The 23,286-nt window shown below is 38.7% G+C and overlaps 1 protein-coding gene and 1 non-coding gene across 2 annotated transcripts; one reads left to right on the plus strand and one right to left on the minus strand.

Moving 5' to 3' along the window:
• The first annotated feature begins 453 nt into the window (after nt 1-453).
• On the plus strand, nt 454-23,044 carry LOC134654026 (cytochrome P450 4c3-like). The gene is made up of 10 exons (XM_063509414.1): nt 454-624; nt 9,745-9,834; nt 9,955-10,065; nt 12,091-12,276; nt 14,012-14,208; nt 19,559-19,613; nt 21,711-21,894; nt 22,149-22,300; nt 22,422-22,610; nt 22,818-23,044. Exons 1-10 carry the CDS (start codon nt 468-470, stop codon nt 22,970-22,972), a joined length of 1,476 nt encoding a protein of 491 aa, XP_063365484.1. The 5' UTR covers nt 454-467; the 3' UTR covers nt 22,973-23,044.
• Trnas-gga (transfer RNA serine (anticodon GGA)) lies at nt 20,748-20,820 on the minus strand. Its single transcript has one exon. It is a non-coding gene; the product is annotated as a tRNA-Ser (tRNA).
• Nucleotides 23,045-23,286: the final 242 nt, after the last annotated feature.

The following is a 23,286-nucleotide window of genomic DNA, read 5'->3' on the forward strand; positions in this document are numbered from 1 at the left end:
ATCTCCAGCGGTTTTTCTGTCCATAAGCCTAACAACTTAAAAGGAATTAATGACAACTGTTCGTTTTTTTAGCATTACAAAAAAGGTAAACAATCTTGACGTGACTTTTTATCGAAAACACTTTAGAAAAATAAGTCACGGCAAATATGTAATAATTATGAATCATATACGATTATTTACATTATTTTGCTTCCATAAGTTTACTGGCGGCCTAGCCAAGGTGACAGTCGCTATCGCTTCGCCATCGAATCGCTTTTTGTCTCTCTATCACTCTTCCATATTAGTGCGACAGTGACAGTTGCGTTTCGTTCGCTACGGAGCGTTAGCGTTTGGCATGTTGTCTACGGGGCCTGGTTACTGATTTTAAAAAAGCGTTTTTCAATTAAAAGACACATCAAGATCGCGTAGTCTTTTTCTAATGCAAAAAAAAAAACGAAAAATCTTTAATTTTTTTTGCAGGTTTAAATATGATTATACTATTGCTGCTATTTCTATCGGCCTGTGCCTCGTGGGTGTTATGGGTTGTCCACACTCGACGATTCGAGAAAGCTACTGCTTCGCTGCCTTCGCTGCCTGGCGTGCCGCTGCTGGGGAACGCGATGCTCTTCATCGGCAACACAGAAAGTAGGTTGCATTAATACATTGTTTTTACAAATATCCTTGAATACCAGGAAAATAATTATCTCTCTCTCTTCTCAGCATATTTGTGTCCACTGCTGAACATAAGTATGCCTCTTTCATGGATTTCCATGTTATTCTGAATGCGGCGGTTCTATGCCAGGTTGGCCCTGCCTTCATTCTAATTAATGTCGTCCGACCATCTGGCTCGTGGTTTTCCGCCCCTTCGGCTTCCCAGTCGAGGTCTCCAAAACAGTACTCGCTAATACAATAATTATAGATACCTATAATAATCATAATTATCCTGGAAGATATCAACTTACCTATTAAATATAAAATAAAGATGTTTTTGTGATCAGTGATTTCAATTAGGTAGGTACCTAATTGAAATCACTGATCACAAAAACACTACGGTACAAAACAATAAGTATTACGGTAATTTATAATTCGAGTCTCAGAGGTAAATTAACTTCTGCAAGAGGTTCTTTATGTTTTTTTTTGTTAATCTGGAATTTTCAAACTGGTTAAGTTAAGGGTCGATGATACGTGTGTGCTGTGTGCTAATCAAACACCCAAATCAAAAATAATGCATTTGAAGAAAAAGTCAACAACCTAATTTAATGTCGCACGCTGATTTTTGGAAATACTGCAGATGCTTAAAATTTGATAGGTCGCTCGCTTTTTTGATATACAGAGTGTTTTCTAAGTGGAAATAGAGGGACAAACCGAATCTATAATATTACCGCATCTTCACCGTACTAAACAGTTAGTCGAAGAATTTGCGTCATCCTAGAAGTCGAGGAGAATATTAAAAACCTGTTATTATCTTGGTATTTAAAGCTAGACAAAAACGGTTCCAGAAAAACAGACTCAAGGATTTTTTTATTGCTATGACTTAAAAATTTTAGATTAATATTGTTGATAAACTTGCCCAAGCAACAGCGTGGTGGATGTGTGATGCATGTACGAAAAGTAGTAGGTAATACAAGTTCCAATCGTAAATATATGCCGCCTAAAAGTGTAAAGGTATGCGAATTAATTTAACACCTATTTATTGAGAAACCACTTATAGTTTAATCTCGAGATTACGTTGCGTTAGTCAATTTACAAATTCAGTTACAATATAAAAACATACACCCAGGATAAAGAATGCTCTTTCATCTACAAGAGAAAGTCTATAGAACTATCGAATTTAAAATATAATATATCGAACTTTAAAATATCTAATTAATGCAATAAGTACCTAAGTGTCGATATTTGCCTGAATAAGGCCGCCAAGACCTAAGTACAATAAGCATTTGTGTATTTTTGATACAGTTTGATAGAAAAAGACGAATACTTAGACGATAGAAGAATGCGAAACTAAGTTATATTATAATTTATATCACGCGATTCATAAATATTTATAATCGCCTCATGGGAAGTCCCTCAAAATCATGATCTTAATTAAATAGGTAGCGTAGACAGTTTTAATTAATTAACATAACCGGTATTGAGTAGGCGCTATAGAATTTGACTAAAACATTCGAGATAGATGATATAATATAAATAATTAATTCTAACATGTAAATGCCTCCTATTATTGTTAATTGCCTACTAAAATTAATATGATGTAAATATATATGTATTACTTATTTACATGACATTTTTAATGTGTGTACATTTAGAAATTTTTATTTACCTATTCACTAAGTATGACACGAGAGGATGTTGAATTTCGTTCGGGTTGGAATGAATGAAAGATTTGTACAATGAAGCAAATAAATAAGTAGGTAATTAAAATTAATGTTTAGGTACTATGTGATAACTGATAATCAGGATTTTTACATTGAACTGTAATTAATGAGTGCCGTGTTACAAATATTACGAAGTCCTTTTTGCCAAGACAATAATAAATATTTCGGCTTTCGGCTACAGTCGACATCAGTGACATAAAACACCGGCACCTAATTGTGTAAAAGCATTCAAAAGTTAAATTATTCGTGACTCGGTTGCAGCTTGATTCAACCAATTGCTGAGCCCATTTGGAATCTAATCCATCCAGGAAACTGCTAATAAAGGTCCCTCCTCCTCCAAAGGCTTATGCCCGGTTCACATTACTCCAGTCCAGTAATCCAGCGGGCTAATCCAGTCCAGTGCTGGACTGGATCATATCGTTTACATTATTCCAGCACTGGACTGGATTAGCCCGCTGGATTACTGGACTGGAGTAATGTGAACCGGGCATATTCCAGTCTTTTCACCGTTCAACGTTCAATCCAATACTGGGGGCCGATTTTTGAATTTCGATCGCCCGATTTCGTCACTCGAAAATTGGTGGAAAACAGCGAAATGCTGATTTTTGAAATACGAGCGATATATATATAGGGAATCTAGTGGTATTGACCACTCGTTTTCAATTATACCAGTAGAATTTACATGCCTAGTAGTGGAGATATTACTGAACGAAAAACACGAAATCGAGCGGTCGAATTTCAAAAATCGGCCGCCTGGAATGCAACTGGAATGGCTGTTCACACTATTCCAGTGGTGCTGGATTGGGTGAGCTGGAATGAAAAGTTGACGGTCTCTCCAGTCACTGGACTGAAATGCTCACTGGAATGGGTACATTCCAGTGCATTCCAGTGTCTGTTCACATTATTCCAGTATCATTCCAGCACTGGATTGGATTGCTGGACTGGAATGCTACTGGAATAATGTGAACCGGGCATTACGGCCCACAGATTCTCAGGCCGCCGGACGATATCAGCCTGTCAGTCGTTCGGAACTGTCAACTTTTGTTCTAACTGACGGATTGATGTCGTCCGGCGGACTGATAATGATAGTGGGCCCCTTTACCGATTCAACATGCCAAATTTCATATAAATCGGTTTCATGAATTACATGTTACATGTGAAAAGCTACAAGAAAGGAAGTGTTGTTTTAAAAATTATAATAATAGTAGTTAGTGCACAGAATAGGGCAGAGTGGCGCTCTCTTGTGTCAGAGGCCAAGATCCTCTTTGGGTCACAAAGCCAGTGATGTATGTATAAATGCAGTAGTTAGTGGTTTTTAGGTACTTTGGCGCCCTGCGCCTGTTAAGTACTTAATAAAGCCTCCGCCGCGCCATAGTCGCCATAACTAACCAAGAGGCTTGACTTGCGCGGCCTTTGCACGCCGCCTCCCTGGGCCATGATATCATTTGGTCCTAGGGTAAATATGACCCTGGTGGATAAAATACAAAAAGTTATCCATTGACGGACAACTACCTTACTCTTATTCAAATTGACTAAGGTTTAATCGGGTAATTCCGGAAATCGGGTAATTCCGAAAATCATTGTAAACATTGAGTTTAAATTCGATCATTGTAAAATCACTCATATTCCGTTGTAGTAAGAGTCAGCTTTTGGAATTATCTACCACTTTCGTTCATTCGGAAATACCCGAATACACCTTATGGTTGATCATTTTTTAGGCCCCTAACCAAAAAAAAACTTCGTCAACATAATATCACAATAGTGAATTTGCATAACCAGGTACTTAAGATGTTGTATAATTTTTTTTATTTATTTGGTGAATATCCGGTCTTCGGTAAGGTTATCGTAAGGTCATCAAACTTGCCACTTGACACGATTTTTGCGCACTAGTTGGTCTCCTTCAGGTATCCAATTTACTGAGAGGTATCTTTACATTTACCCAAAATTCAGTCATAACCGATATACTTATGTATATTTATTATACTTAATTAATATGGGGCATTATCTATGAAAAGGGACCTTATTGTCGATGGCGCTTATACGCCGCACAGCGTCGCCCGGCATTGTATTTATATCGGAGCATCGTTAATAATAGCGTAAGCGCCATCGACAATAAGGTCCCTTTCCGTAGATAACGTCACAATACACATACAGGCGGACGCGTTCAGTATGAATCAAACAAAGGCTGATAGATAACCTGAAAAAGCGGCCAAGTGCGAGTCGGACTCGCCCATGAAGGGTTCCGTATTTAGGCGATTTATGACGTATAAAAAAAAACTACTTACTAGATCTCGTTCAAACCAATTTTCGGTGGAAGTTTACATGGTAATGTACATCATATATTTTTTTTAGTTTTATCATTCTCTTATTTTAGAAGTTACAGGGGGGGGGACACACATTTTACCACTTTGGAAGTGTCTCTCGCGCAAACTATTCAGTTTTGAAAAAAATGATATTAGAAACCTCAATATCATTTTTGAAGACCTATCCATAGATACCCCACACGTATGGGTTTGATGAAAAAAAAATTTTTGAGTTTCAGTTCGAAGTATGGGGAACCCCAAAATTTGTTTGTTTTTTTACTATTTTTGTGTGAAAATCTTAATGCCGTTCACAGAATACATCTACTTACCAAGTTTCAACAGTATAGTTCTTATAGTTTCGGAGAAAAGTCGCTGTGACATACGGGCGGACAGACAGACGGACAGACAGACAGACATGACGAATCTATAAGGGTTCCGTTTTTTGCCATTTGGCTACGGAACCCTAAAAAAACCTACCGTTTGATGGGGATCTACGAGTAGGTATGTTCAGCTAAAATCAATGGTTTCGGAGAAATCATCGATCATCAAGTAAAATATGTATCTCGGTTGGAATGGGTCACTATATTAACTATATACTCGTAATCCATCCATGGTCAACAATCTACTACAATCTCTACTACTACTATAAAAATTTAGGAAAGCTCCCATACTAAAATCGAGATATTTCGATAGACAGCCGCCACAACAAAAAATAAAATAATAAAATGAAGGAGCGGCCTAATAAGGAAATATATATATATAGTTATCCATGCCGTAATCGGCAACGGCGACCCTAGCTAATTACGAGCGTGAGCTCTGATATGGCTGGCAAAGCCGAACTTACTTTTAAAAACTCTATCGCAGGTGGGGCAGTAAAGTTGACCAGAACTATTGTAAGTATAATTGTAGGAGGGTTTCGGCCGGGATTTACGTATCTGACGTTTCGCATCAAGATCAGTGAGACGCGCGTCTTCAAAGTTCTTTACGCTCAACTTAAGACGATTGGAAGGCCCAATGCCCTTGAGCGTCAGGGCGGAGCTAAGCGCTCTGTACCCGCACCACCCGCTTACCCCGCTCGCTGCGATCGTACGTGAATTTTGTATCGCTGCACCGCCACGAGGTTCAAAGAATAAGATACAGCCCAGAGGCGTGCAGTTGGCGCTATACTCGTATACCTTTTGTTTGCAGATATTTTGTTGTCGTTTATCTACTCATAAGTAGATAATGCATTTAGTGGAGGTCGTAAATTACATTTCACGGTTAATACGACTCGCGTCCTGTTTAAAACGCCATATAAAATTATATTATTATTATATATTACTTACCCATCCCGTTACGCACGATGCTGCACGTTTGTGTAATTGACATAACCGTCGTATTGAATTGGTAGAGTGTCATTCGATGGAACTTGCTAACTATGTAAGTAATCAAACTTGATGAATGAATTTACTAATGACTTTTGTTGACATAGTTAGTTCCATAGAATGATACTTTATGCAATACGCCGTCAGCCAACATTTTTTAATGTGTTTATTACCTACCTTAGGTTTTTTGTTTTGTCTAATATATACACATATCATAAAGAAACACATCTTCATTCATACTCACATCGTACAGCGTAGTGTACCTTTACTTTACTACCTACTATTTGTAGGAACTGCAACAGTAACTTTGTAATAGCAAATATTTATATGGGATTACAAACTTACTTATGCAGTTCTTAGATCTTTAAAACGTGACTGATATTGCAATATTTTTAGGTTTTCTATGGCTTGATAAGCTGAAAACTACTTATGTTTAAAATTTGAAGCTTGTGGATATACTAGAAGTACCTTAGAATTATGATGATCGTAGGTGAGTGAGTGAGTGAGTGAGTGAGTGAGTGAGTGTGTCAGTGTCGAAAATAAGGAACTTTGACGTACAATCATTCTTAAACTACTAGTTCAAATTGAATGTTTTTGAGAATATATCTTAAGCATGTTTAGCCCTATATATTACTGAAAATTCAGGGTTTTAGCTTCAGCCAGCACAAAATTACAGGACGTCGAAAATGGCCTGAATCGCTTCGAGAAAAGGATGGTACGGCCGTGCCTCTTTTTTTGCTCGACTTGGCGGGGGCACTGCCGTGCCCTCAGATTTACTTAATAAACTAACATCATTTTAATGGGTAACAATCCTAAAAATGTAATGGTTTCTGAATCAAACTATATAGTATATACCTACAACATAAATTGCCAATGTTGATCAATTTTTTTTAGAAATTGAACTTTATTAAAAACGTTAAATTTTAATGGCAATATGTCGGCGCATGTTCGAAAACATTTTTTATATATTTCAAATGAAGCTTTCTCAAACATAAGTGGAAATATTGTCATTACGTTCGTAATAATAGGCTGCGAAACACCGTGTTGTGCGCGCTAAAGCGCGTCACAACCAAATCAACATTCTGCAGTTATTTAATCTTTGGCCACAATAACTCCAATTTTATTGCACCTCGGCTCAGAACAAGCATGCAGAATACAAGGAAGGCACGGAGCGACGAGCGACACAGCCTCCTCGTCTCAAAGCTAGCACACGACTGCCGGCCACGCCTTTTTCGAGCTACATACGCACAAAATGTTGAAAAATATTCGATTTCTTAAAAAAAAAAATATTTATTAACATTATTCTACGTTGCATTTGTAGTATCTGTTAAAACAATTATTCTAGTTTAAAAATAACTTTAATCGAATAAACCGTTCACTAGAAATAGGCAAAGTTAGTCGCAAAACGGCCTGTCGTAATGTTCCTTTTTTGAAAAAAACTATAAGTCATAGGGAACAAGTCAAACGTTAGAAATGTTGTACATAAAACGTAAAATCATATATATTTTTTTCATATTTTTTTGTTGAACCGTTAAGAAGATATAGACTCTAGAATGTTAGAGTTTTCGGCCAAAAACGGCGTCTAGCGCCTTAACGCGAGAACGCCATTCTGGCCGCTGAGAAGCAAGCTCCTCCCATTTGTCAGGTGGTATACCGCAGGCAGTTAGGTGGCGCTTAAGCACATCCTTGTAACGTAGGTGCTGCCCACCTTGCTTCCGTTTACCAGCTGATAGCTGGGAGTAGAAAACGGCTTTCGGTAGTCTGCAATCACTCATACGCCAAACATGCCCACACCATCTTAGCTGTCCCTTCATCAAGAGAGCCTCCATGCCAGGCATCTTGCAGCGACGAAGTACTTCAGTGTTGGGAACGCGATCTTGCCATTTTATACGTAGAATGGAACGTAGACAACGTAAGTGGAACGTGTCTAGCAAGCGAATGTCGCCTTTGTACAAACACCATGTTTCCGAAGCATACAAAAGAATCGGAAGAACCATGGCTTTGTACACCGACAACTTCGTCCGCAGCTTTAGATCATGCGATCCCCAGACACGATGCGTTAACCGACCGAAAGTGGACGCAGCCTTAGCAATCCTAGACGGGATCTCGGAGGCTAGTCTGTTATCCTTTCTGATCTGGCTTCCAAGATACTTGAAAGAGGACACTTCGGTTAGGGGTTTCCCTTCTATTTTTGTGTGAAAATCTTAATGCGGTTCACAGAATACATCTACTTACCAAGTTTCAACAGTATAGTTCTTATAGTTTCGGAGAAAAGTCGCTGTGACATACGGACGGACAGACAGACGGACAGACAGACAGACATGACGAATCTATAAGGGTTCCGTTTTTTGCCATTTGGCTACGGAACCCTAAAAAAACCTACCGTTTGATGGGGATCTACGAGTAGGTATGTTCAGCTAAAATCAATGGTTTCGGAGAAATCATCGATCATCAAGTAAAATATGTATCTCGGTTGGAATGGGTCACTATATTAACTATATACTCGTAATCCATCCATGGTCAACAATCTACTACAATCTCTACTACTACTATAAAAATTTAGGAATGCTCCCATACTAAAATCGAGATATTTCGATAGACAGCCGCCACAACAAAAAATAAAATAATAAAATGAAGGAGCGGCCTAATAAGGAAAAATATACAGTGATAACAAACAATAAAAGCGGCCAAGTGCGAGTCGGACTCGCCCATGAAGGGTTTCGTATTTAGGGGATTTATGACGTATTAAAAAAAAACTACTTACTAGATCTCGTTCAAACCAATTTTCGGTGGAAGTTTACATGGTAGTGTACATCATATATTTTTTTAGTTTTATCATTCTCTTATTTTAGAAGTTACAGGGGGGGGGGGTACACACATTTTACCACTTTGGAAGTGTCTCTCGCGCAAACTATTCAGTTTAGAAAAAAATAAAATTAAAAACCTCAATATCATTTTTGAAGACCTATCCATAGATACCCCACACGTATGGGTTTGAATTTTTGAGTTTCAGTCTAAATATGGGGAACCCCCAAAATTTTTTGTTTTTTTTTTTATTATTGTGTGAAAATCTTAATGCGGTTCACAGAATACATCTACTTACCAAGTTTCAACAGTGGTCTTATAGTTTCGGAAAAAAGTGGCTGTGATATACGGACGGACAGACAGACGGACAGACAGACATGACGAATCCATAAGGGTTCCGTTTTTTGCCATTTGGCTACGGAACCCTAAAAACCAGAGAAGAGTGAGTCGATTTTAAATATAGGTACGCAATCCTTAGGGCGTGCTACTCGCATTTGGCCAGTTTATAACTTAAATTGCTCCTAATACTTAGAACTTTAGAACCTAAAATAGAATAGTTGCAGAAATTTGGATTAATTAGTAAGTATTTTCAACCCGTCTTGGTTAAATTATTTTTTGGTTTGTAAGGTGTAAAATTGTTTTGTATAAAAATAAAATACATCAAATCAAACTATTACTCAACAAAAAATTAGTCTTATTGAGAATACTATGGGACTAGGTCGATTTTTGTAAAATTGTCCTGTAACATTTATTTAGGACGATGTGACTAGGGTTTAGTTTCCGTGTAGCGTTTAGTTTAATTTCTTAAGTAACTTATACATGTATACCTACATATCAATCATTGTAAGTTTGTTAAAATGTAAGTTTAGTATCTTCTTTTAAATTATAATAATTAGTAATTCATTTCATTTGTTACAGAAATTTTACAAAACTTGCAAAACATCGCTGACTTGGCTTTCAGGCATAAGGGTGCAGTCAAAATTTGGTTGGGCCCCAAATTGTATGTCGGTAAGATTTTTTTAATCTCTTACTTGTGTGTTCTTGTTTCTGAATTCGTAATGTTCATTTATTTTTTTCTGGAACGATAATTATATATTTTTCTTTATTGATAACTTATTTTTGTTACAGCTCTAGCGAATCCCGAAGACGTTCAGGTAGTTTTGGACAACTGCTTAGACAAGGACGTAGTCTATCGTTTCCTAAGACCATGGCTGGGATATGGCTTATTCGTTGCACCTTGTAAGTAGGTACTACTGGTACTAGGTCATCACAGAGGGGCTACCGCGAAAACCGTTTTTCGCAAATTGCGGGGATCTTTCTCTTTTACTCCAATGAAGGCGTAATTAGAGTGACAGAGAAAAATGCCCGCAATTTGCGAACTCGATTTTCGCGGTTATAGCCCAGATCAGTTTAGATAAAGAAAAAAAATACTATAGAATTGCAAGAAAAGAAATACAACAACTTATCTCCATGACAAAATATCGGAAACTCAGAAAAAGTAATTTACACGTGTTACCCAAGTTTTAATCGTAGTTATAATGTCAATGGCCATGTTAGCATGATATCATAATTAAAAATAATGCAGTAAAATCCAGAAATCGAAAATATACCTACCTCGCTTTATATTGTCACACCACGTTGTTAGTTAGTTAGTACATATCATAGTATGTGCTAATTATAGCGCACTATTGATACATTTTTTTTCGTAAAGTTACGTCTTTTCGCACTTAGGTGTTTACGTTGACGTCAACAGAACGTCAACGTAAACAAAGTGCGAAATTTAAGCGATCAATTGTCAATCACAAATATTAGACTTACGTTTAGCACTTACGACTCACGGAAGTCACGGATATAGGTACTATATGATGTACTTCTACTAGTTTGACCCTGTTATTTATGTACCAACATACACATACATAATTACATACATAACATAAGATAGTTTGTTGTATAACAGTTTAACAACGTATCGTCGCATATGAAAAGTGGCAGTGTCCTCAAAGTTAGGTACATTGTTTTGTAGTCCTTTATAATATGTAGTAGACTAGTACCTATAGGTATGCTTATTGCATATTTGCATATGTGTATACAATACTCACACTATAAATACTTTTTATTGCACACCTCAATACAGAAAACAATTAAGTGAATACAACAAATCAGATGAGGTAAACAGCAATATTTATGCAAACGCTTTTTAGCGATATCTTCCAGACATATTAACAAATGAATGTAGTGATACACCTGCGCCAAAAAAAGACACGGTTTTTAATCTTGCCTTATTTCAAAATTTCATACTTTTATAAGTGTGAATGCACGGGTTAAAATTATGCATCCATATTTGCTAGTACCATTGTCAAAACTGCAAGTTCATTTTAAATATAGGAATAATAAAAAATATTAATAACGATGGGCTTTCATTTGTGCAGGTACTTTATATCGCTGATATAGTAAAATGTGACGTTATCTATGAAAAGGGACCTTATTGTCGATGGCGGTTACGCCATTATTAACGATGTTCCTATATAAATACCTACAATTTAATGCCGCGCGACGCAGTGCGGCGTAAGCGCCATCGACAATAAGGTCCCTTTTCATATATAATGCCCCAAATGGATGTTATACTTACATTTAATATACATGCCATCATTGGCATAATATAATTACTAATTAGGATTAGTGCGATGACGCGTAGCACGGTTATTTCTACGAGTATAAGTCTACTTCTAGTTTGACTGGCTACGAGCTACGACTCAATGAAAGTAGTTCGTCAACAAGATTGCAGTTTTAAACTTTTAACATTACCGTTTACAGTTACCGTTACAGTTTGCCTTAGAAAAAATACTATTTAATACACTAATACAATGCAAGAAAAGTATTCAGTATTAAGTACAGTCGAGTCGCCTGCAATAATATGTTACTCTTTGAATGCCGCAAAAATATGTGACACGCTCTTATGGCTCTACAAATAAGATCGTGTCAGATATTTTTGAGGCCTTCGTTGTGTAACATTAACATATTATTGCAGGTGACTATACTTTTGAGGAATAGGTTCAGATGAATTAATATTTCTGAGTATTTCGTTTAAAAAAAAAAAGATTAATTTATTCTTATAATATCGTGTTACAATTGTGAGAAGCGCCGTTTCATTTATATGTCTCGAAAGAGCTCTGTTCATGACTTATGAGTTATAAATAATGCAGTATGTAAGTAATAAAATAACTTAATAAAAAAACATTATTAATCCCAACCCCATTTTTTCAGTGGAACTATGGAAATCTCACAGGAAAGTGATGAGATCAGTGTTCAACAACAAAGTGGTGGAAGACTACCTGGCGGTGCTTGCGGCTCAGGCCGATGTTCTGGTCGAGAAACTGGACGCGATGGTCGGGAAAGGAGATTTTGACGTCCTCAAATTTATTACCGCCTGCACACTGGACATCGTGTTTGGTAAGGAATAATAAAATATGTTTTGTTGCGCAACAGCGCTAGTAGAGTTAAAATAAAGTAAGTACCTAGAGTTAACAGCCCTAGTAGATCTACACGCGTCCTGAATCGTGTCAGCAGGTCAAAACTAAAAAGTCGTTCGCAAATGGAATGCGAAATTTTAAAGTTTATTTACTTCCTACATCAGGTGGTGAAAACATTTATACATATTTATGAAGTCGGCTGTATCATATGAAAGGGCTTGCGTTGTGCATTCCATATCTTTTATTTTATAATGAAAAATAAATAAATTGAAAAATGATCAATAAAGGAAAATTTAAAAACAAAAATATGTAGCCCACGGAACCCTCGGTGCGCGAGTGAAGACAACGCTATGCGCGTATTATAGCGACATCCCGCTCGCACATCGAACCGACGCGACGTGCGAATCGCATTCAGTCTGATAACCGCCTAAATGACCTCTATATAGCGTGGCTCTTTTTTAATACAACGTAAACCGGAAACCAATGCCTTAGACCAGCGGTCGTCAACCTGCTGCCCGCGGGCCGCATGCGGACCGTGAACCTGTCACTTGCGGCCCGCGAGCCTCCCTGTTTATTTTGTATGTAATATTGACAAACGACAATGTCTGATAAAGTCATAAATATAAACAAAGTTCGGCCCGCGTAGGGCATGCTCCCGGGAATTCCCGGTTCTCAAATTCCCGGGAATTCCCGGGAATTTTATAGTGTCGAAAGAACCGGTACTGAAGACCCGGAACCGGTACTTCCCGGTTCTCATCAGTATGCGTATTTATTCCCATTTCAATAGTAGTTGTCTTAGTACTTTAGCTCCGGACATTAAATAACATTTTAATAATGGTGCTATGAATAGGGGGACCCAAAAATAACCCGACAAAACACCTAGTAAAGTGGTAATTTGTAAAAATTCACCAAGTTTTCTATTTCAACTTTGTTTTTATCTGAAACTTCGTTCAGTACTTTTATACCGGTTACATAAAGGACTAATGATATTAGCAATCTATGTAAATATGTTTGTGTTATATGTCCCAATGGAGCCTTAAAGCTACTAAATTACACCTATTTAGATGAATAAGGTGTCTATCTATACATTTTGATCTTGACTTAAGCTATAATCTTTACTTGTACTTTTAAATCACAAGTAGGATATTATTTATTTATTATATTCGAATATTCTTCTTCTAGGTTTGGTTTTATATGAAAATATTCCGTTCTCGGTTTGAATTTTTAACTCCTGTATCCCGTGCCGTCATAGTGCTGAGGCTGAGTGCATCGACTACGGCCGTGTTGCTCGTACACTTTTAAGCCCAGGCGGAGGCAAAGTGTGCCGGTTAATTTCGTAAAATAGGTGGGAACGCTAAAAGTGCTTTTTTATATAAAATAAGTCGTTTATTAATCTTTATAAAATTGTTCATATGAAAATAAGTAATTCATAAAGATTGTACGCTAACACAAACAATTTCTTAAAAAAAAATCATAAGATGCATTGAGAACCGGGAAGAACCGGGAATCCCGGTTCCGGCCATGTTCAGAACCGGGAAATAAAATTCTTGGTACCGGGACCGGTACTGCATGCCCTAGGCCCGCGTCAACTTCGTTAACTACTATGTGGCCCTTGGCTGCTAAAAGGTTGCCGACCGCTGACCTGTCGTACACTCCACAGAGAACAAAGTTGTTTAAATCAGAATAAATAAAATAAAGGTTTTATTAAATTACAGAAACTGCAATGGGCGAGCGCATGGATGTGCAAGATAATCCCGACACCCCGTACCTGCGCGCGCGCCACTCGGTCATGACGATCCTCAACATGCGCTTCTTCAAGGTGTGGCTGCAGCCAGACTTCCTGTTCAACCTCACCTCCTACGCGAAAGAGCATGACGAAAGCATCAAAATCACGCACAAGTTTACTGATGAGGTATGGTGATTTCATTTTTCATTTCATTTATTTATTTGCCATAAATTGTATGTTTACATAAGAAGATGAGATACTTTCTCTGCATTCACAAATGTCTTTAGCCTTTCTCTATCAGACACTCATAACACCTTCCTGAATTCCTAATTAAATCTCCACAAATTCCACAATCTTCCCACATTCGATACATCCAAAACCATAATATGTAGATACCGTAAAATGGGGTTAGTAGGCGCAAAACTGACATTCAAACCTCGATAACATTTTATTTTTACATATGCAAACTGAATGGTGTATATAATAAGTGTTCCGGACGTTTGTATTTTACATTTTATTTTGGGTAGTTCCATTTCATAACTTTGACGAAAAACAGGAAAACCCACCGTTTTTGGGGTGAGTTGGGTTTTCATACAAAGGTGCAATGATTTTGGAAGATTGTTGGATCGATTTTTTTTTATTATGAGCTCCATTTTAAATTGGAATACATTATTTTTGTAGCAGTAGCCTTAAAAACCCATCTCACCCCCCTTTCAACCCTTCTCTCCCCATTCATAACCCAACTCTCCCCGCGAACCCTACTCACCCCATTTTACGGTATGTTAGCCGTAGGTAAGTTAGTATTCAATAATGCCATAGTCAGTCATAGATGCCTACTTAATTTACATACTGGGTTCATTCATAGCCAACGTGTCGTCATTTAACGAGTTGTAAAGATTGTAGAGCCATGATTTATGAACAAACCGGTTAATTTGAAATAAAATGGTAATTTTTATTACTTACTTAATCTGATTATATGACTAATAGAGGTAAGAGCGTTGTTCGCTGTCATATCAGCCCCGAACTACGCTATACCTGCCTAATACTTATTCAATTATTTCGTAATGTAAAAAAACTGACAATCACAATATAAATCCCTGACAATCTACCATGTGTAATTTTAAGTGAAATTGTATATTGTGAGATAAATAAATCATATCATATCATATCATAATGCCTGCCTATATAAACCGGATCTTAACAGTAAATCATCAAATCAAATTAGAATATAGGCAGCACTTGCCACAGCGATGTAGAGTGTCCAGGAGGCCTATTCAGACAGTTATGGCTTGTTATGAAACGATTATGGATATGATCGGTCAGGGGCCCATTTCGACAGTTATTAGAATAATTATTAACGCGTTGCCTACAGTTCGGGAAATGATCCCCTGTCAACAGCGACATTTCTTCAACCAGAAATGCTACTGTAGACAGCTGACAAATCGTATCCTTAACCATAATCATATCATAACAAAATAATAAAATTCGAATCACACTCTAGTACTACGAGATGCCGGCCGGCGGCAGTTAGCTCCCTAACGCCGAACAGAGGGCCTACCGCGAACCACGTCCGACGTGTTTTCTCCCTGTCACACTTACGCACGAACTTACAAGTGCGACAGAGAGGCAACACGTCGAACGTGGTTCGCGGTAGGCACTCTAGCTCTGTACGGTTACCATCAGTTTGTCACTGACATAAACGCCGTCGAGAACGTAATTTACTTTCTATACATCCCGTTTGCACTAATATGCGAGTGCGAGCGAGATGTATAGAAAGTAAATTACGTTCTCGACGGCGTTTATGTCAGTGACAAACTGATGGTAGCCGTACTGGTTTCACCCTACCCATTAGATGTAAACCGTATTGCGTCTTATGGCTCCTCTACACGATGGCCCAGCGATGGACCAGCGAGATGGCCATGCGATGGTTGAGAGCACACACTATGGAATGGACCACGTATAGATGCGTACGCACCATCACCACCTTTGATGTGCGGACAAAAAACCGACACCGAGGCCATCCCATCGCCGACATCGCCATTCGCCATCCCGCTGCCGCCGCGCCATTAGCCATCCGACATCGGCGACATCACTACCTTCTCTACACGCTGGCTCATCTTAGTGGGCCAGTATGATGGCCCATCCTGTAGAGCAGCGGTTCTCAATCTTTTTTTTTTGACGGAACCCTTTTGGAAAGCGAAATACTTGATGGAACCCTACAATAAAACAATAGTTTTTAGAAGTGTATTTTTGAATTGAAAACTTTTTTAGCGGCGCTGGGCACTTTTTGAGGTGGGGAAAAAATGATAAACTCGAGACAGCGTCGCAGCGATCACGTGACCGTAAGGACCTAAGGGGCGTAAGGTTTAGATGGCCACTCATAATCGGGGAGCGGTGCTCGGGCCTGGCGCCCCGGCGCGGAGGCGGGCAGCCTCGCGCGCACAGGTAGGGTGCCGATGCCGCGCTTCAATAGGATAGGATTGGTTAGGTTAGGTTAATTTAGATGGCATTTAAATCAATAAAGAAAGCGGTGGTGGCCGAGTGGATATGACGTCCGACTTTCAATCCGGAGGTCGCGGGTTCAAATCCTGGCTCGTACCAATGAGTTTTTCGGAACTTATGTACGAAATATCAAATATCTTTTCGGTGAAGGAAAACATCGTGAGGAAACCTGCATACATCTGCGAAGATATTCAAAGGTGTATGTGAAGTCCCCAATCCGCATTAGGCTAGCGTGGGGACTATAGCCCAAGCCCTCTCGCGCAAGAGAGGAGGCCTGTGCCCAGCAGTGGGACGTATATAGGCTGAGTTATTATTTTTTTTTTTATTTAAAAACTCAATGTTATTTGACATTTATGTTGTGGATTCCTTTTCGAGACTCTTTACCCATGTTCAAATAATTTGACGTTGTCATGGCAGTATGTAAATAAACATGTCAATGAAAAAATGTGATCTTATTTGAGAATGATAATAATATATAATAAATAAATAGAATACCTCCGCTAAACGTATGTATCGTGTTACCGAGCGTCGGTAACATACAGTGAGGTGAGTTTTCACTTCTATCGGCACTCCCGAAGTGCAACCGTTGTTGCTTGTTTTATTAATAAGCATAATTCTAAATTCTTGCGGAACCCCTGCAGGGGTGTGGCGGAACCCTAGGGTTCCGCGGAACACACTTTGAGAATGGCTGCTGTAGAGGAGCCATTATATGTGAGCGTACCTCTACCTACGCTCTGGGGGGTCTACCATATTATGTAATACCTAGTCTACTTTAAATGGTTGATTCGTAATTAACAAATGTCGGAATTTATGCGGAAAAACATAAACCTGTTGTACCTACTTAATTTCTAGCGTTAAAAGAAATATCTTATGCATATCGATAGTTGTGAGTTAGATGAAGATGAAAAATTGTAAACTTAATATATAATAAGAATTATAAATCTTGCACAACACCTGATACCAGGCGTGTCTCACTCCGCGATTTCGTCGCTTTGCTACAGGTAGCTAAAAGTACATCCGTTCCAGCCCCAATTTTGGGGAAAGCCATAAGCCGCACGTGGCGCTGTCGCCACCTAGCGGCCATATCTGTGCTGATCGTAACAGACGCGTTTTGTTAGAGAGTGAGTCTTCTGTACTTAGTACTATTATTTATTCTGTGCTGATACCTAATCGTTATATTTTAGGGGAGGAGGATTCATTAATTTCATAATGCGATAGCGTATCGACAAGAAATCATTTTAAATATTAAAGTAAATCATAAATCATTGCATTTACCTACTCGTAATAAACTGGTTATTATTGTCACTATTACTCTCCAATACATACTACCGCACCGCGACCTTGGTGCGGTCAATAAACGCACCGCACAGTCTCGGTCTGTTACGGCTCGGCTTTTATTCCGGACTCTGATTACCTATTGGTCACCAATTTGTTTTTAACCGACTTCCAAATCTCAAAGAAGGAGGTTATCAATTCGGTTGTATGTTTTTTTTTATTTTTTTTTATGTTTGTTACTCCATATCTCCGTCATTACTGGACCTATTTTGAAAATTCTTTTTTTGATTGTATGTATATGCATACAGATTGGTCCCGTTTTTGTCAAAACCCAGTTCTGATGATGGGATCCATGAGGAATCGAGGGAACTCCTCAAATCTTAAAGGCATACATATAGTGATTTTTGTGTTTTTATCAACAAATCAAGCATATACATTCAGAAACGTGACATTTGATGAAGTGGAACTGCTGATGATGATCAGAACAGAACTCTTCAACGACGCATAGTTCACGTTTGGCGATTTGTCCTCTTCGTTATGTTTGTTAAGCAAGTTAAGTTTTTAAGTCACATTTTTGTCAAGCTCGAGTTCTGATGATGGGATCCATGAGGAATCGAGGGAACTCCTCAAATCTTAAAGGTGTGCGTATAGAGATTTTTGTATTTTCATCAGAAAATCAAGCATTTTTATTAAAAACTGTCGCATTTGATGAAGTGGAACTGCTGATGATATCAGAACAGAACTCTTCAACGACCCATAGTTCACGTTTGGCGATTTGTCCTCTTCGTTATGTTTGTTAAGCAAGTTTAGTTTTTAAGCCACATTTCTGTCAAGCTCGAGTTCTGATGATGAGATCCATAAGGAATCGAGGGAACTCCTCAAATCTTATAGGCATACATATAGTGATTGTTGTGTTTTAATCAACAAATCAAGCATATACATTTAAAAAGTAACATTTGAGGAAGTGTAACTGCTGATGATGACCAGAACGAAACTCTTTAACGACGCATAGCTCGCGTTTGGCGATTTTTTCTTTTCGTTATGTTTGTTAAGCAAGTTAGGTTTTTAAGCCATATTTATGTCAAGCTCAAGTTCTGAACATGGGATCCATGAGAAATCGAGGGAACTCCTCAAATCTTAAAGGCACACGTATAGAATTTTCTGTATTTTCATCATAAAATAAAGCATTAACATTAAAAACTGTCGCATTTGATGAACTGGAACTGCTGATGATGATCAGAACAGAACTCTTCAACGACTCATAGTACATGTTTGGTGATTTCGAATTTCGACTTTGACTTGGACTGGGACCCAGACTCGGATCCAGATCCGGACTCGTACCCGGATCCGGTTCGGACCCGGGCCCGGACCTGGACTCGGACTCGGACCTGGACTAGACCCGGACTCGGACCCGGACTCGGACACAGACCCGGACCTTGACCCGGAAAACCACTATGATACCTAAACTAAATAAACCACTATGATTACCTACCATAAAATGTAGGTATAAAGTATGATGAGGCCAAACCCCTCCCGCTCAAACCCCCGTACACCGCACCGCATGCGCCGTTAAGTGGGTTAGGTTAGGTTTGAACTGCTATCCTCACAGAACCGAACAAAAGTGGGTTAGGTTAGGTTAGAACTGCGAGCCTTACAGAAACGAAATGCTTCCTTTTCTACATAGCGCACCATCTACAATAATCTTTCACCGGGCCGCATAGAAGTCGGTTTTTTTTTCTTAAAAATTATATCGTTACAGGTTGTTAAAAAGAAACGTAAGGAATACGAGAAGAACAAGCACAATAATAACACAGGTATGTACTCAAATGATCAATACCAAGCACCTACTCCTAGATTATGTTAAAGTATTTTACTTCCTGAAATCTCAAGTGACACTTAGTATAAAATGCTCCTAAGATGTTTGTTCTCACATTGTCTATTTGCTAGTAAATTATTCTCGACCCCGAAGCATGACCTGACCGTGTATTGTCAACGGTTTCCGAGTGCATCACTTCAGATTAACCAATATAGATGGACCCCAATATCCGCAAAAACAACACGTTATATGAGTTTGCTCTTACATGGGCTGCCTTTGGCAATACACTTGGTAATCAATAAAATAATAGCCCTGTTAAAGTGCTTCAACAAAGTCGAAGTGTTTGGTAAACAATGCACGATAACCATAACTTTATGTGACAACAGATTTATAGGAAAACGTAGCTGTCATAAGTGCCAATTGCCTGTCTGGGTGTTAAACTTAAACTATAATAGTTACGTAAACTGCGGATATCATAATATTATTTATAGACAAATATCCAACAGTATTTACCAGACGTAGACGTCAATGATAAACAATTATTGATCCAACGCACCTATGATATCGCGAGGCCATATTTGTTTTGTTCCGCACGTTTTGTGTCCCTTGCCGGTATTTTAAACTTAACCTTACACTTTCAGGAGTTGTAGGTTGTAGGCCAATAGCCAACTTTGTGGCAGGAATGCACAAAAGTAACTAATGTCACGTCAAGTCCTTCGAGACATTATGCTACCTGCCTACTCATCCCGGGAAAATAGCCACGGCACAGATTTATATAATAAAGGGTGTCCCAAAAAGGACGCAAGATTTGAAATTGATGAAAAACACATTTATAAACGAAAAAAAAAAAGTGTTTTTCATCAATTTCAAATCTTGCGTCCTTTTTGGGACATCCTTTAGTTCTTACGATCCCATGATCTGTTTCATTTTAGCTTGTAACTTGTAATAATAATGTACCTACTTGTTTTGGGAAGCCTCATTTTTCAAATTTAGAAAAAAGTTTACTTTTCGACGTCCAAAAAAAGTTAACAATTTACTCTTAACCACTGAGTGACATTAATAAACTGCAAATAAATGTAGTTGCAGGTTTCAATTAAAGATTTTATACTAAAGGAAAAAATGGAAAAAGTTACGCTTCCGGCAGGACTTGAACCCGCATCCTCCGCAATCCGTGCGATGCTCTTAACCAATTGAGCTACGGAAGCCTACCAGGACATCGCAAATCTTTCCATCCCTTCCTTTATGCATACACGCCATAAGGGTGGCGTATAGCGACATCTACCGAGAGACGATTACATCTTTTCACGGCACCGGAGTCTCAAGTTGCATTGAGAATTCACCAGTAACAATGTGCTAACCCATACTAAATCAATTTTTTAACAAGCAGTTACGTCTGCGAGCGATATATCAAATTTTATATTAAAGGAAAAAATGGAAAAAGTTTAGTTCCGTAGCTCAATTGGTTAAGAGCATCGCACGGATTGCGGAGGATGCGGGTTCAAGTCCTGCCGGAAGCGTAACTGCTGTTGCTCAATTAAAGATGATAACGAAGATATTCAGTTTAGTGATTGCATTCATTCGTAATGCGATTACAAAAGGATTTGTTTTTTATTTTTTACTGTTTTTGATACCTTGTAAAAATATAATTAAGCGTTTAGTGATTGCCGCTTAGTGTAAACGTTTTCGTAGGTACTTGCATATAAGTATTAAGTTGTGCTAACAGCATTATAATTAATTATAATAAGTCAATAGATTTAGTCGCAGTAGATTTAGTAGTAGTGTAGTTGGTTTGTCGCAGGCCAGCTGACTACGTAGGAAACATATGCCTTAAACTAGCCCTTGACGGCCCCCGACCCAAGGGCAGACCAAAAAAGCGATGGCTCGATGTCGTGAAAGCAGATATGAGCGTGAACGGGCTCACACGAGACGACGCCCAGGATCGCGCAAAGTGGAGGAAAGCAAGTAGGAAAGCGGACCCTGGCAAAGGCCGGGATAACGCTAGGTAGAAGAAGAAGTCAATAGATTTAGTTGTATTTGCGTTTTAGCGAAACGTGACCGAAAACGTTTTACACGTGATACTAAATACATATTACAGATGGCAAATTGAAAGCTGTGCTGGATCTCCTGTTCGGGAAAGAGATCGAGTTCACCGATGAGCAGCTTCGTGAACACATCGATTCGATCACGATCGCCGGCAATGACACCACTGCGCTGACCATCGCTTACACGCTGATGCTGCTGGGCATGCATAAGGACGCGCAAGATAAAGTCATTGAAGAGTAAGTTATACATAAGTATAGTAGCTATAGGTAGGTAAATACAGGGTGAAATTTTAATCTCCAGCCATACTCTGCGTAGTGACTGTATAAGTCATTCTGAACAACTTTTATTAGACCAATGCCTCACTCAGAGCGCGGAGACTAGGACTAGGACATTCAGACAATTCCAAGTCGGAAATCAGTAGAACAATTAAAGGATACCTTGATATTCCATTTTTTGGCATAACTTTGAATGACGTATGATTTATTTTCAGGCAAAAATTAATTTTCGGTGATTCCAAACGCGGTGCTACTAAAGAAGACATTCCACAAATGATATATCTAGAAAGAGTGCTAAAAGAAAGCATGCGGCTATACACAGTCGTACCAATCATCGCCCGCAACGTCGACAAAGACGTTTATCTTCGTAAGTATACATATATCTGATGATAATATGGTATTTTATAGCTATAGCACCTTCTAATATTCAGGCAGGGGTGATTTTGTATAGTTCCATCCAATATCGTATCGTTCATTTATTATTTTAGCGGGGAGCGGCGTCACGCTGCCGGCAGGCACAGGAACGGTCGTTGGCTCATTCGCGATGCACCGGTCCCCGGCGGTGTGGGGCCCGGACGCGGACAAATTCGACCCGGACCGGTTTCTGCCGGAGCGCTCTGCTGGCCGTCACCGAGCGGCCTTCGTGCCTTTCAGCTTTGGGCCTAGAAATTGTATAGGTGAGTTTGACCAAAGAGCCTTATCAACTAGCGGAGCAGGTTCGTGTTTCACCTGTTTATTTACGTGGTGTCCTAACGCAGCCAAATTTGATCCGGACCGGTGTATGCCTAATGGGGTTGCCCATTCGTATTCAGACTGATTTGCCTCCAATTTATTACTGCCTACACTCTAAATTAGCCTTACTAAAATAGTTGCTTTCTTTCCAGGACGCAACTACGGAATGTTAATACTCAAGAGCATCATGTCCACGATCATCAGATCATACAAAATCGACGCAGATGAAGTTGGACCACTCAAGATGGAGCTGCTGCTGTTTCCCATACGAGGTCACCAAATTAGAATAACGAGGAGAGACGACTAACCAAATGGTGTAGTCATATCGTCGATTAACAACCAAAACACTAAGAAACAAATATCTTCTTTAATAACAAAGCTACTTCTCCAACCAAGTAGCATAGAACCTCCGTTCACGAGGGTACATGTAAATATATTTTTGGAACGTTGGCTTGTTAAGATGTTTGTGAACTCCGATTACACTTGTAACAGATTTGCTACGTTGTTTTGGATGTCAAATGACCTTAATAATTATATTGATTAGTATTATATTTTACTTTAGTGTACATTAACCATAGCTTTGCTTTGCCCCTACGCTTGACTTTTTTTGATTATTGTAAA

The sequence above is a fragment of the Cydia amplana genome, chromosome 14 (genome assembly GCF_948474715.1).
Source record: "Cydia amplana chromosome 14, ilCydAmpl1.1, whole genome shotgun sequence".
NCBI classification, from domain to species: Eukaryota; Metazoa; Arthropoda; class Insecta; order Lepidoptera; family Tortricidae; genus Cydia; species Cydia amplana.